Genomic DNA, 16,819 nt, shown 5'->3' on the forward strand with positions numbered 1-16,819 from the left:
AGAATACCGGAATGTACTTTTTGGACTTTCAGCTTCACTTCTTGATTTACTTAACTTCAAGTTCTATAGATAAAATCTTGCTGGAGTTTTCATGAATTACTTGGGTTTTTGTTTTTTTAAAGTTTTATCAATGACTGGCAAACTATTATATACTATTGCTTCAGCAAAATTAAATACGTATAAAACATATCGGGCTGTAATTGTATATTTTTAGTTTGTAAGTGATTACATTATTGTGATTTGTGTCAGATAATACCATTAATTATAATTATAATTTATATAAATATTATATAGATATTGCGGAAATATAAATAGCTGATTACACAATACATTCGATTATGTATCATATATATAAATTAAATCTTGTTTAACTTAAATGATTGTCTATTATTGAATTTCAACACTATCAGTTTTAAAATCAAAATAAGTATTCACTGCCACTTCGTATGTTTACCAAATAAAGGATACAACAGTAAAGTTATTGTTAAATCGTAGAAAAACCGCATAAGGGGCTCGAAGGGTTTTAGTATAATTATAAACATGTTTTCCTTCCGCCAACATAATGAGATTAACTATTTCATATTTCTACCGACGTAAACTTATGTTTCCTTCATAACTCAAACACGTGGTTTAATTTGCATTGAAATCTCCTGGACCTAGGCCGCATCTTACTTAGTATCACGTGGAATTCTGACCTAGTCTGTATACAAAAAAATTGTTCATGGATGAGATGACACGCTAGTATGTTGAAAATCTTTTAGCAGAAACGCAATTGTTATTTCTATAATAATTGTGAGATTCTCTGTTCGCCTCACAGATGTCAGTATGTATACACACCTGCCATATTAGGACACGTTTTTTTAAAGGGCCTTATGGCAGTCCTTTAACCTTTATTAATAAACTTGAAGGCATTTTATTATTTAATACAAGCTAGACAATGATTGGTCGTTATGAATGTGAGTTAATTTCTATATGATGACACTATAGTCGTCGTTAAATGACTTTTCTTTCCGTCTAATTAGCTAATGATATCAAGTTTGCTTGTCATACGTATTTTGTTTTTGATCATTATATACGGTCTCTAACTTAATTACATACATGAACGTCAAGTTTAATTGCTCTTGAAAGTTTCGTCTGCGGTTCAGTTGTACCATAACTTATAAGTTATATATAACATATATGCATGGTACATGCGATCGTATATAGGGAGATAATACAACTGCGCAACACATTACAAACAGATGTAACAGATGAGAATAATGGGATAGACTTGCCATTGTCGTTTTATAAAAAAACCAGTGAAGTATACTGCGACTTACTTTAGAAGACGGACAACAAAAGTTATGTGATAAATTTCATCACGTTTAACTGAAAGATAAATTTAAAATGTTCCAAGTATCAATTTGCCATTCTACACAATATATTATTATAAGATGTAGCTCGCAATTGTAACTTGATTATGTTAGGTACACCTGCATTTAAATTGTGGACAAAAGTATGAACTTTCAACTCAATAAAAACTTAAGTTTCTCTATGTGAGAATGTTCATTATTGTTGACGGAATATTCAATTTATTATTAAATAGCGTAAACTATACCTGGACGGCTAGACATATTTTTATAATCTGAAAATAAATTTAGAGTAGGTACGCTTATTATAGAATTTTTAATCGGTCCAGGGACCGAATTTATTCATTATTTACATATGAGACGGAGTAATGGCGTTACTGTCAGCTGCCTGTCAAAGTCAAATCAGTTTAGATTTGACATTTGATTTAATATTGCTAGATCTGTTTAATTAACAACTATTAAATCTGACATTCGGCTTAATATTAAGCATATATTTTGGCAATTGACAGTATTGCTCATTATACGTAAATAAAGATATTTTACTATAGGACTGCACAAAGTATTGACTTCGCTATTATGACTCATGGTTTAGGACTTCCCTAGAAACTAAAAATAACTTATATAGTAATTTAGTATTGTGTTTTATTAGCTGTACGTTAATGATACTTTAATTGTAACCACTTAAGTCATTGTCACAAGTAACTGGCCATTGGTTGAGTCATTAATTTAACGTTTTATTTTCATTTATTCTCATTAAATGATGTTGAAATTAATTGCTTGTTCACAAAGTTACTGTATGTTACAATTGAGGGTAACCATTACTATCCTACGAGTTCTAAATGAAGTATCTCTGTATCTTGGCTTATAGTCCTTATTACGCGCGTACTGCTTATTAAAAGATTGGCTACGCAACGAGCCTTCTGGCTGTAGGAATGTATATACTCCCGAACCCAATAATTAATCCACAATCTCACATTGAAAACAAACTGCGATTAGATAGTGACAGTCGATCGATCTCCTATCTGCATCCCAATAATCAAACCGTACGAAGATAATCCATTATTGGCGACGGATAGAATGTAATCTCTTCGCTCTTAAAACTCATAATATAAACCGTAGAAATAATATTAAAATATACATGTCTATGTTTAAAACATATCAAAGAGATTTTTAATTATATTAGAAACTGGTGTAAGTTAAAATCGTAAGATAGGATATTGGCACAGTTGAACTGTTATTTTCATACAAAGGTCTATCCATATAATAAAAAATATAGAATATTTTTACTTAAATTTTTGAAAACAAACCCTCTTATGGATAAAATTGGTCTAATTGCACCCTTTTCAACTAAAATACTCTTCAGTACAATGTTCACACAATTTGACAGAAAGAGACAAATTACTCTACTTAAAATCAGTCTAAACTAATTTAAATTTTGTGAATAAGAGGGTTAGTTGTAAGCATGTATGAAATAGATTTTAAATAGATTAATTTAACAAAGGTAAACGTATACGGTACTATTAATTATAAATTCATTTTGAATTAAAAATGTTAGGGAAATAGTTAAACAAGATGCTAGAGAATACGAATTCCATACATAGGTACACAATTATCGACCAATCATCGGGATTTTACCTATAGTAAGAGTACTCTGTAAATATACAAATAAGATAATAATAGTACTACTAATTTTATATACGTAATTACACGATTAAAGAATCGTTAAATTAAATTCTATCCATAATAAAATTATGCTTATGGGATAATATCTTTAAGTGAGGAAGCTGTCTAAGTGTACTTAAACTGATGTGGGAGGAGATAGAAATCTGTACAGTTAAGATACGTTATTTTGTAAGAATTCTAGATATAAGACTAGACTTAATTCACTTTACATGTTAATTTGTGTTAAGCAGATAAGGATACATGTGACGATTTTCTATACATGGGCGGAATAAATACACACACTCATACGGCGAAGAAAACTCGCGTTATGTCCAAAAATTAGCTTCCTCTACCCAAAGCACAAGCTTCAAGCTTTCGGTGTTGTAACCCCATTTAATAATGTATAGGATAGGATAAAAAAACACTTGTAATCAGCATTTAATTTTACACTTTACAAGAAGCAGACAACTTCCGGAAATAAAGTCTTTCTCAGGATAAATGAATATTAGAGCATGTAGTAATTTTTCCAGCATCCGCCCATCTCGGATAAAAGGATTTAAATATAGACCGAGGAAACGATCGTTAACTTTATTATCCTTACACGGTAATGCTGTTATGCGCCCGTGTAACTTGTTTTATTTATGTATATAAATTTATTAATGTCTTTGGTATGCTTCATTAGCGATATAAACATTAATTTTACGTTTTTAACTCTTTTCAGCAGTCGTTTTTATCGGCTGGAATATATGTATAATAAATTGATTTTATCATATATATTTATATACAATTATATAAATATATAATTTTATTTCAGCAATTATTTCGTATATATTTATTGGCATATTTCACTCAAAAACTTTGATATCACAACATATCACTATTTGTTAAATATTTTTTTGTTTTATTTTATTTTTGTTTTAATTTCTTTTGTTTATTTTGTTTACAGGAGCTGGAAATATAGTCGCCGATTTTCTTTTGCCTCGAGTATTTTTAAGTTTTCTTCATGGTAGCCACTTGTAAGTTTTATTTTTTGTTTCTAAGTATTATCTGTATTTAAAACTGTTAAATCACAAAACGTTTATCATACGATGAAGCTACCGGGTAATACGTACATGATAGAATAAACAAAAGTTGTATAAAATTACCTACATATATGTTATATCAAAATATTCAGAAGTGTGTGGTCAGATTATGTTTTGTTTTTGATACGGTTACCCGCTTCTTGAGAAAGAAAAATTTTTCTCTTTTCCCTTATCATCGCAATAAATTATATAGTTCCAATATGTATATTATTCATTAAATTGGATGAGGGTTCATCATTTACATAAGAGGACGCCGAGTTAAGGAATTTGTGACGACGCAAAATAATCCAAGGATATGGATATATTTATTTTATTTTCCGCTGGCTGCTTATAAGTTTTCACTCCCGTGTTTTAATTAAAATAAATCGCATGGGTTTACTAAACACTTTTTTCTAACTATAACTTTATATGCACGACAAAAAATACTCATACTTTACGATACAAATACATATGTTGATTGATACTGTTTACCAATTAATGTTTAATTTTGTTTCATAAAGATAGTTTGAAATATATTCTGTACTTTGAGTATCGTTACAGCTATTGGGGTGGGATATTTTATTATAATAGACATGGTATACAGAATTTTTTGCAGATATTAAAGCCTTCAATAAAACTGTAGTACACTCACTTTTTCTATTGACTATACATAGTTTTAGATGATGCTTCGGTTACATTATCGAGGTCTTAACTTTTTTTAGCTTATGTTCATCAGCAATGTAGGATTCTATCGGCCAACGAATTTTTTATGTCTGTCGAGTAGTATTGGAGGCAATCAAATTCATAGTATTAGTGCTTAATTCGATATTTTATTGGTAAAAATTAGTTAACTAGGCGGTGTCCTGGATTCGATAAGCGGTCAAGGCGCAGGTATGCGACCTCTAAACTTCGACATTCAATATTAATTTAATAGGAATTGATCACTTTGTACTGTGTATCTTTTAAGTATCCATTCTTTCACGTTTATAATTATATACGTTTCATAATGTCCTTGCTTAACATACGAGATGCACAGAATGCCCAATAAATTCGACATAGGGTCCTTCAAGAAAAGAGCGTACAAATTCTTAAAAGGCCGGCAGCGCAGTCGCGAGCCCTTTAGCATCGAGAGTATCCATGGGCGGCGGTATCACTTAACATCAGGTGAGCCTCCTGCCCGTTTGCCCCCTGTTCTAATTAAAAAAAAAATGTCAATACAAAAGCCATTATTAAACAATGTTTATGTACAAATTACCGTTCTCTTATTTCTAAAATTTAAATAAATAAATAATATTATTATATTATTTGATTTAATATAATAATATGAATAAAATAAAAATAAAATAAGATTTAAAATCCATGAATTTGCCAATAGTTTTACTATAAACATGGCAAGTTCAACAAAGGGAGGTTTATACACAACAGGTATACAGAATTTAAAGGATGTCTTGAATAGCTGGTTGCTTAGCAACGCTTGCGAGAGGCCCAAGGCCAAATGCGCTGCGTAGTTCAATATTGTTCAATTTAGTCGATATATTGATGGGTATTACATTCAGGGTTATATAAAAAAGAGAAAAGAGAATGATATTTGAATATGATATTTCATTAACAACTTCAATTAGAACAAAAAGATAAAAGTGCGTTTTGTTAAATGGGTCATTCAGTATCAGGTCACCTGCGCAGACATGCAGTGTTTTTCAGAAATAGCAAGGAGACGTACAAGATTGCTGTTTTTTTCTTTTCACTAATCTTGCGTATATATATTTACGTGTAATTTAATATTATATAAATATGTGTTTTAATAAAAATGTTCTCAGCGTGTTTCTAGCATAATTAACACAAATATATATTTAACAAATCCTGCAAACAACAATTTTTTTAATAATTACAGACTAACATATGTGAGTACATTTTTAAATGCTGTTTTTTTTGGACAGGGAGCAAACGGGCAGGAGGCTCACCTGATGTTAAGTGATACTGCCGCCCATGGAGTATTTTTGTACTGAATCGAATACGAGACCTCAAATTCCACCCGTATCACCTCGACGTTCGTCGTACCACATCACACTTTGTGGAACCAGCTGCCCACTAAAGTATTTCCGAACCAATTCGACTTAGGGTCCTTCAAAAAGAGAGCGTATGAATTCTTAAAAGGCCGGCAACAAACTCGCGAGCCCTCTGTCATTGAGAGTGTCCATGGGCGGCGGTATCACTTAACATCAGGTGAGCCTCCTGCCCGTTTGCCCCCAGTTCTGTAAAAAAAACTAAATACATAAGAACGTTAACCAATGTGATAGAGATATGTTGGCTTTCCTAATCTATCACTTTGTACTGTGATACGACTATATTCCCCTATTTACATTTTGTATATTTTTTGTATTGTGTTCGAGTGTTCTATATGTTTAGTTGGATCTTGCTCTTTTTTTGTTCTTTTATTGCGGTGCGGAGTGCGAAACTGGATTTTTTTATAATCTTCATTTTCTTCCTTCATATTTTTGAGTATGGGTAATGGCTCTTAATGCCTTATCAATTTACTATCAGAACTGTGGAGGCATAAAGAGTAAAATAAATAAACTCAAAAATAGTATTCTTCTTAGCAACTTTGATATTATTGTTTTGGTAGAGACTTGGTTAGTGGATTCTATCTTTGATGGAGAGTTGCACTCGGGCGGTTATGATATATTTCGACGGGACAGAAACCTCCAGCTCTCTCATAAAAAGAGTGGCGGCGGTGTCTTGGTCATGGTGAAAAGAGGAATTAAATCTATCAGATTGACTGAGTTTGAGGCCCCGGATTTGGAGGAAATATACATTCACCTGCCATCTCACGCTCGTCTCCTCCTCAATGCTTGTTACTTTCCCCCCGTAACTCATACCTCTGCATACATAAAATTCTTTCAAAAACTGCATGACATACACGCTAGTGCTCGATTTTCTAATTACATAATTACAGGTGACTTTAATTTACCTCATCTCATCTGGTCATCCTCTCCAGATACCCTACTACAATCTGCAAATACTGAGTCATCAAAATTATTGTTGCATACTATATCTTTTATGAATTTAAAACAAATTAATGTAGTCTACAATAACAATGCGCGGCTCTTAGACCTAGTCCTAACAACACTTCCTGGGCGTGTTGATTGCTCTGATGATCCGTTGCTTAATCCTGTTCCTCATCATCCGCCTTTAGATATACTTAGCACTGTTGATAGGTCAACTGTCATGACATCAATTATTTTCAATCAAAGAAATTTCTTTAATGCAGATTATGACTTAATAAATACTGCTATTGATCGGGTAGATTGGGTGACACTACTAGCCTCGCCCCATTCTAAAGATGCTGTTGCCATCTTTTACTCAAAAATAAATGAAATTATTGCTACTAGCGTGCCATTCTCTAGACCTAAATCCCGTAAGCATCCAGTTTGGTTTAGCAGAGGGCTGATAAGAGCTCTTAATCGTAAGAAGAAACTTTGGTGTCGTTGGAAGACCTACAAAAACTTGCTCGACTATCAAGAATTTTCTTTATTAAGGGCGCGCGTTAAGGGTCTTATGAAACTCTGCTATAATCGTTACATACAAGGAATTGAATTATCGTTAAAAACAAATATCAAATATTTTTGGAAGTACACGTCTACACTAAAACAGACTAACTTAGGATACCCTAAACTAATAAAATATGGCAGTATTTCATCTGACGACCCTAAACAAATAGTTGAGCTATTTTCAAACTATTTTCAGTCAGTATTTGAATCTCAAACTGACTTAGGTGGAGGCACTATGTACACCGTTGATGAGAGCCTTTCCAGTAACGCTCAGATCCTTCTGAATAATTTATTTTTCGACAAAGATGAAATCAGCAAAGAATTATTTTTGCTTGATCCAAATAAAGGTCCTGGTCCAGATCAAATTAGACCAGTTTTTCTTAAGCGTACATATCGGTCATTATGTGCCCCCTTACAGATTATTTTCAATAAGTGTATGTCCAGTGGCACATTCCCTGACTGCTGGAAATTATCTTACATAACGCCTATCTTTAAGGGTGGTGAAAGGAGCGATGTCGAAAATTACCGACCGATTTCAATACTCTCTGCAATCCCTAAAGTTCTGGAAAGATTAGTTCACCAACGCATTTATTCCAGTCTAAGGCATGTTATTATAGACCAACAGCACGGATTTGCAGCTGGTAAATCTACTCTCTCAAACCTCCTTGTTTTCAGTAATTATATTTTTAACGGTTTAGATAATAACCACCAGATAGACACAATCTACACAGACTTTCAGAAGGCATTTGATAAAGTTGACCATATGATGCTTTTACAAAAGCTGTCTTTTAATGGTATTAAGGGCAATCTTTTAAGATGGTTTACAGCATACCTACATAATCGTGTTCAATCGGTGGTTATAAATGGGTTTACTTCTTCTCAAATAGTAGTGACATCCGGCGTCCCCCAGGGCTCCATTCTTGGGCCGTTGCTCTTTTCCTTATATATTAATGACATATCCAAATGTTTCTTACACTGCAATTACTTGCTCTACGCAGACGATTTAAAGTTATACAGAAAGGTAGTTACACTTTCTGACGTGAAACTTATCCAGGAGGATCTCGATAGGCTTGATGACTACTGCCAGATAAACAAATTATTCTTGAAATATAGTAAGTGTCAGCATATCGTGTTTACAAGAAAAACACATAACACAATCACCGCCAACTTCACCCTTGGATACCATGCCCTCGAACGTGTGCGGTCTGTAAGGGATCTTGGTGTCCTTTTTGACTCCAAATTAACCCTAGATAAGCACATAGGCTTAATTATTAATAAAGCCTACCGCATGTTAGGTTTCATAACACGAGTCACCAGACCCTTCAAAGACAAAACCACATACATCCACCTTTATAGGACGCTCGTGCAATCCCAGTTGGAGTACGCCTGTCCAATCTGGAATCCGCATTACGCTATATATGTCGCACAACTGGAGGCTGTACAAAAGAAATTTTTACGCATTTTAAATTATCGGATGAATAGTGGTAGGGCTAATTACAAGGAACTTTTAAAAAGATATAAATTACCTTCTCTGAGTACTAGGCGTAATCTAATAGATTGTGTCACAGTGAGAAAAATATGCGTAAATGAAATAAGTTGTTCAGATCTTCTTGAACTCATACCATTTAATGTTCCTGCCAGGTCTCTACGCTTACATAGAACTTTTAATTTTCAGACTCCCAGAACCAACATTGGGTTCCGCGAGCCTCTTCACAGGATGTGTTCTTCCTTAGATTCAATCAAAAACATTGACCCCTTTTTCGCACTCCACTACTGCTTTGTTTAAGAATAAAATAAAGCAACTCTTAATGTCTTAACTTAATATTACTTTTATGTGTGTTGTTGTCATGTATTATTTTTTGTATCATATATAAGTGTAACCTGTTGTAGATGCATCCAGTGTGTTTGTATTTGTTTTATTTTTGACTGTGTTTTTATTAAGGATGTCTCTGTTTGGTTTCCCAATAAATAAATAAATAAATAAATAAATAAATAAATATCAAAATTGAGTTCTTACAAGATCAAACATAATCATAATGTTGTTTACCTTCAAAATCCTGTTACACGAAACTCATATTATAAGGTGAAATTGCTTTTCTTCCTACACATGTATAGGTTTCTCATGTTTCTATTTGATTTAAGGTCAATGACCTGTAACATTTACAAGGTGTGAGAAAAGGGTGTTTTCCAATGTTTATGTGAATGATGGGTTTAAAAATACGTAAATATTTTTTCTAAAAAAAACATTGTTACCTTTATGCCTTGCACATTAAATGACGCGTTTATTTATTCATGTTCCTTTGGTCAGTAGAGGAATTCCCTATTAGCATCAATAATGCATCTTTTATTGATAGTTTTAAGTTTTTTGAAGTCCCAAAATACTTCGAAAATTTCAAGTATTTTTCTATTCTGTTAAGGGATACCACCACCCATGGACACACTTAATGCCAGACGGCTGGCGAGTGCGTTGCCGGCCTTTTAGGTACGCTCTTTTCTTGAAGGATCTCGTCGAATACTCGAAGTCGATTTGGTTCGGAAAAACTTCGGTGGGCAGCTGGTTCCACAAAGTGGTGTGATGCTCAGCACTGATATTATCATATTGTAGTCACAAATTGTACAAAAGTACTGCATCGGTATGGGTACAGTACAAGACTTTTTCAAGAATAGAAAATTCTCTTCAACTCCAACCTAAGGGAGATGCCGCGACCAAACTAACAACCACTGTACTTGGCCGGCTTGAAGGCCATTGGCTGATATCAAGATCTTGTGTATTCTGCAGTTCAAAACCTTTCGATATCCCGATTTAGATTATGACGCCTTCGTAGTTCGTACCAGCCTGTATTTAGCCCCTGATTTGTAGCTATTACAGCTGTGCGAAGAGCGCGTTCAGAAGCCTCCATCTCGTTCGGTCATCTGCTTCGTATTCGCAACTTTATGTCGTAGAGGACATGTTCGATATCAAGTATTTGATTTGAGGTCATCAACCTTTACCATATTTAGGTGAAGCTCCGGGCTCTCTAAAATTAAATGGACTTATTTCCATCCTCAATTTGAGACATTGACCCCAAAGGGTCTCTTGAGAGTTTTAATTTATTGAGGTTCTGTTAGATACAGGGTGATTTTCATTTAGATTTAGCGCGATTTGAAAACAGAAAAAATAAACTTGAAATCGTAAATCGAAAACTTCATCCTAAAATGACAAAAGATTTGCTAAGTCGTTTTATTCTACACTATGTCTTTAGTTATTTAATTCGCAGAGAAATCTCTGCTTCCATATTTAAAATCGAAGATGGATAAACAAGAAAGTGGCTCAAAATTAGCATTTATACAACACTCATAATGCAAAATGCCGATTAGCGATACTTAATGTAAAAATATCCGCGCTCGGTAGATAATAAGGTAGTAATCTCTGGGGGTTTAGACATAATCAATTTTCGACTGGCGTGACGCAGTACGGCCAAACCAATTTGTTTAAAAACGATCACGTGACAAAGCGTGAGCAAATGTCATTCCCATACGTTTAGTGTTAGTTGTTAGAAGACTGTCGCAAAGTGCTTTTGTCTTAAGCCCTAGTTCTAGGTTTAATTTCGGATTAAATATTGTTAAACGGTGGGCGAGACAATCTTACAATCTGGTCCAATATATCTTGAATTAAATGATTTTGATCAAATGTTATTCAACTGCATTACTTACGTACACGTCAAACAATGAATATTCTTGAATAAAGTGTTTTTTTTTTAATTTCGGCTTAGTCCATGAATAACTGTGTGTCTTCATGAAGTAATTAAGTTTTTATGACTCACCTTGATAGTTGAAACAGTAACCTAGATTCAACAAATAAAAAATTCACTTTCAGTTTTATATCTTACGGTTCGTTGGTAGCTTTGCTTTATGTGCCTGATAAAATATTTTGTAGTTTTTATTGCGAAGTTTTATAGGGTACATTCTGTTTTGTTTCTATTGGCTTTAAGTTTAACAAGTATTTCTGGTGACAACAACTTTGTTTTTTTATTTCTTTTTTATTTATATAAATGTATATATATATATATATATGTCTGTGTAATCTAATAAACGTTTATATTTTATTTTCTTTATTTTAGACGGCCAGCTCTAGTCATGGGTTCGCATTCTAGTTAATATTAACATTGATTATAAAAATTAATATGAAAATATGTCTATTGCTCTATTGAGTCTACAGAATATAGTAAATTTATAACAATGTCTTTTAAAATAAAGATTCATTTATATATTTTATATTTTCGTAGACTTTTGCATGGACAACAAAATCCATTCCAAATTTATTGTAGATCTCCCACCCGCCAGTCCTTTTCATCGCAAAATTTGTTTCACAACATGCTTATAAGGAGTTTTATCACCAGGTGATTTTAAATGAACTGAAATCGCTTGTCCCAGCCTATAAGTTTATATTTATTCATTCCTTTTGTTACATGAAAATGTAAAAGTTTGATAAGTCGCGCGTCTTGTTTCTAACTAGCTTTTCCAAGTTAGCTACATTTTATCCTACTTTTTATACACTTTGTTTGAGAATCACTTTCAATATTGTACCAGTATTGTGTAGCAAATAGATAATATCAATTACCCTGTTTATTTATGAGCCAAATAACAATTGCATGTTTTGTTCGCTTTCACTAAGTGAGCTTCATGATAGCTTTTTTAACGGTGTTTTTTAGATGTTTGGGTCAAATCTAGTAGTTGAAATCTGAAATTTGGTACGTACCATTAGCTCTGATGACTATACATTGTCTGTTCAATGTCTTAAATTGATGAGGAGAGTTGTGTGATATAATTGTATACATTGTTTTATTTTCCATAAAACGATTTAATTAAAAATCATTTGGTTATTTAACTCTCTTGTTTATTCATGATATACATAAAGTAATTAATTATTTTATGTTATTTAGAGCAGTGTTGGCCTAGTGCCTCCAGCGTGCGACCCTCATACCTGAGGTCGTAGGATCGATCCCCGGCTGTGCACCAATAGATTTTCTTTCTATGTGCGCATTTAACATTTGCTCGAACGGTGAAGGGAAACATCGTGAGGAAACCGATATGTCTTAGACCCAAAAAGTCGACGACGTGTGTCAGGCACTGGAGGCCGATCACCTACGTGCCTATTAGATTTAAAAATTGATCATGAAACAGATTCAAAAATCTGAGGCCAAGACCTAAAGAGGTTGTAGTGCCACTGATTTATTTTTCTTAATTCATTATTTAATTTGGTCATAACTTTGTGTACTGTAAGCGATTTTACTATTAAAATATAATTTTACATCTTGAGTAATTTGGTTAGATCCTTCATCAACGAAGCACCGTTACAGGACGGAGTTTAATGGATATCTTCCTTGTTACGCGCTCTCAATATTAATTAAGTTCATATTTATAGTCTCGTTAGGTACTGTTAGCGCAAGATTCAGAGACTTAAAACTATAATAGATCCAGAAATTATGAAATTCAATTGATTTTTGACAGACCCGAGTCAGACTTAGCGCTAAGTATGACTCATGTAAGTCTACTAATTCGTTGTTGAAATTCGAGAGTCACACTTAGCTCAAGTTTTGATTCAGAATTTGAACCTTACATTGATACGATTGCAACACAGTTGTTTGTTTAAAAAAACCAGACTTTAACTAAAGATTTTAAATGCATTTTATTAACATTCTCTTAATATCTTTCAGGCATGGGCCTCAGATTTCTGTAATAGCCCCGTAATTATTTTTAATAGACAATTATCAAGGTCATCAACCTTCTGTGCTCAGGCAGACAAGTCACACCTTTTTGGGTCTAAGGCAAGCCGGTTTCCTCCCAATGTTTTCCTTAAGTAGGTGTTAAATGCACACATAGATGGAAAGTTTATTTGTGCCAGGGTTCGTACCTAGGATCTCAGGGACTGAAACCACTAGACAAACATTGCTCATATTTATTAATACACTAGTGACCCGCCCCAGCTTCGCACGGGTGCAATGCTGATGAAAAGCAGGTTTTTATTATGTATTGTTATTCCCGTCGCTGGAAAGCTCCGATAATATACGCGACATATACCATCACGGACTTTGCTGTAGACTTTTTCAATGTGTACAATACTTAGTACATTATTTTGATAAAACTCGTAGGGTTCAGCCTGCGTTTGCAATGTTAGCGGAAAAAATGTAATTATTTACGACATCACATTAGAAACCTCAAAAATAACAGTTCTCCTCCACTATTTAATGGATGTTATTATACATATAAACCTTCCTCTTGAATCACTCTATCTATTAAAAAAATCGCATCAAAATCCGTTGCGTAGTTTCAAAGATTCAAGCATACAAAGGGACATAGGGACAGAGAAAGAGACTTTGTTTTATATTATGTAGTGATATTTTAAATATGAGATTATAATAATAATTTTCTTAGAAATATTCGTAATACAAATAACATAGTACAAGCCGTCGAGTCTCAATTTTCGTTTCTAACATTAAAATTTTAAAAACTTCGCTCTAGATACCGTCGTCTTTTTACGAGGGTAGCCGACGGATCGATGGCTCGCCTGTCACGCAATCCTACATACTTTATACTTTCATAACTTATGAAATCGGGACAGTTTACACTACAATGGCTCAGCTGGCTTATAAAATGTTATATTTCATAGAAATTTTCGTTCTAAAGCTCACATTTAAATAAGATCAAGCTTTGTGTGCGAATGTTATTATGTTTTAGAGACCTGATTGTATTATATTTTATATCCGCTTGCCTTTAAAAGAAGTCACGGTTAAGGTGGTTTAAGGTATTTAAAACATTGGATACCGCATATTTACAATATATAAGAGGAAATATTTGTGTTTTTGTATGTCTGTTTGTAATGTTTTTACACAAAAACTAATTTACTGATTTTAAAAATTCTTTCACCATTTGAAAGCTGCATCCTCACTGACTATACATATTACAATGTAAGCTCTGTCACATTTTCAATAAAAAATGCAATTATATGGCCTAAGGTGAGAGATATTTGTTTTTAACAATTTTTAATAATGAAGCTAAAAATTCCTTGACTGATTAAAAATTTCATTGTTTCGTTAACAATGTGAATATTTTTAAATTAACTAATGTCGGACATTCTACGTAAATTATGTAACGAATTCCCGAATATATTAAGTATTCCTAATTATGATTTTATTGATAAATAAATGATTTTTACATAGAAATTGTACTGCATTCAATTTACAATAGGGGCAGCGATTGTATTCACATATTAAAAAATACATTGAAGTAGAGCATCGTCCGACCCTTTACAATGTCAATTACGAAGCCGCGAATGTTACAACATTTGATTAAACCAATTTTTCAATTTATAAATGGCCGTTAATACAGATGAATTAACGTATAAAAGTAAAATATAGTCTCGGTGTTATTGGTAAGCGTATTGCCCGAAAAATAACTTTTAATATAAAATTTCGTAGAACCTTCGCAAGGGGTATAAATTAAATCATTAAAAAATTCGTAGTATATTTTTTAAATAATGTTAACATAAAATAACAGTTTTTATTTGATAAGTTAATTAATACAAAATCTTTCTTTAATTTCTGAATAATATTCATAAATATGAATTATAATCGTTAGTATAAGTAATCGAGCAAATTTATAAGGGAAATATCCCAAATATACTATACATGTTAAACGTTATATACTATGTTTGAACATATTATTTAATCTCCAAGCAAATCTAATATATCTAGTTTAAGTGATTAATTTTATTCCCTGACCCATAATCGCAGTATGTGGAGCATGTACGTTCGCGAAAATGCTACGCCTAATTAACTTTTCAATTGATACTCTGTCAACTATTTTGTCGTTTGCTTTATGATTGTATTTGTATACTGATACTAATAATAATAAAAACTTACTTATTTCCATATAATTGAGTTCCATTTCAAATGCTGTTAGAATTTACCTATCGCTAATTGTTTGTAATTTGTTAGTCGTCCGTGGACCACTTATGCGTACAAAATCCAATCCTTTCCAGATTTTTCAATCTTTGCCAATAATGTGCCAGTATTTTCTTGCTATTTCTATCAAGTAACTGTAGTGTACATTCAAGATATTTTTTTTTAAATGGGCTGGCTCAGCTGGTGTTAAGTGATACCGCCGCCCAAGGACCCGCCTACACTGCCAAAAGGCTCTAAAGTGAATGGACCAAACCAAAGGAACCTAAGTAGAATTTGTTCGGATACAACAGGCAGCTGGTTCTAATTATGAATATTAGATAATAATCAATAGTTACGTCGATACGACCCACATTTGGTGGTCACTATGAATTTAAATAATCAGTATGAATGTATTGCGTGTTAAATTCTATAACTTGCTAGGATGCAAAACGATTGAAGCTCGATTCAGTTCTCAAGAGTCGTTATTCTGGCTTTTATTAGCAACTTCATTTCAAGCAACATAAAACAGTGATTATATTAAACATCTGTAAACGAAAGAAACGAAATATATTTGAGTTATTAATCTGCAGTACTTGCGTAAATCAAGGGTAAAGTAGTCATTAAAATGTATATCCGATAATTAAAATGTCCAGTTCAAACCAAGATGGCAAACATAATTAACATAGTCACCGACTGATAAAATACTCAACAAGTTGACGAAACGAGCTGTTGAAATAAACTAATTTAATCGCTGTGTTTCGAGGATCTCGTGAATATACGAATAACAAATATTGATTATCCTCACTGTATAAACGAGTTCGATTCTACTGAAATTTTTATTTTTTTCTTTTTTATTTCAAATTACAGAATCAAACATACATACAAAAACTACGAATATATTTTCTATAAAGTATATGTTTGACAGTTGACAATTTTCAAAATAAGAACAATGTATCTGCTTTAATAAGACATAGAGACAGAATGTCACTTCCGTATGTCAAAAACGTACAGGATTTTGTTATCTTGAATGACTACATACTATCCTATAAGACTTCATTTTTTGTAATGAACATGGAATATTATCTTCCCTAGGAATTCATATTATCCTGATATCTGTTCGCTGTTCTAACTGCTATAGGAACCAACGAGGCGTGGCAATTTCAACATACGCTGAAATAACACATCGCGTGTGTATGAAATGCAATTTTTCTGCGTTAAATGTGACAGCTTGGAAATGAAATGCGCGGTAAAATTATTGCAAGGCGCCCTCGGTGCTA

The 16,819-nt window shown here is 32.9% G+C and overlaps 1 protein-coding gene across 1 annotated transcript in view; it reads left to right on the top strand.

The window, feature by feature from the left end:
* LOC111003214 (tumor necrosis factor alpha-induced protein 8-like protein) overlaps positions 1–16,819 on the top strand; it is a 36,980-nt gene that overhangs the window by 14,009 nt on the left and 6,152 nt on the right. The window contains exon 2 of the mRNA XM_022273612.2: positions 3,958–4,027. Coding sequence (XP_022129304.1) covers positions 4,015–4,027 — 13 coding nt within the window. The 5' untranslated portion in view covers positions 3,958–4,014. The remainder of the gene's footprint in view (positions 1–3,957; positions 4,028–16,819) is intronic.

This window comes from Pieris rapae, chromosome 5 (assembly GCF_905147795.1).
Source record: "Pieris rapae chromosome 5, ilPieRapa1.1, whole genome shotgun sequence".
Lineage (NCBI taxonomy): Eukaryota > Metazoa > Arthropoda > Insecta > Lepidoptera > Pieridae > Pieris > Pieris rapae.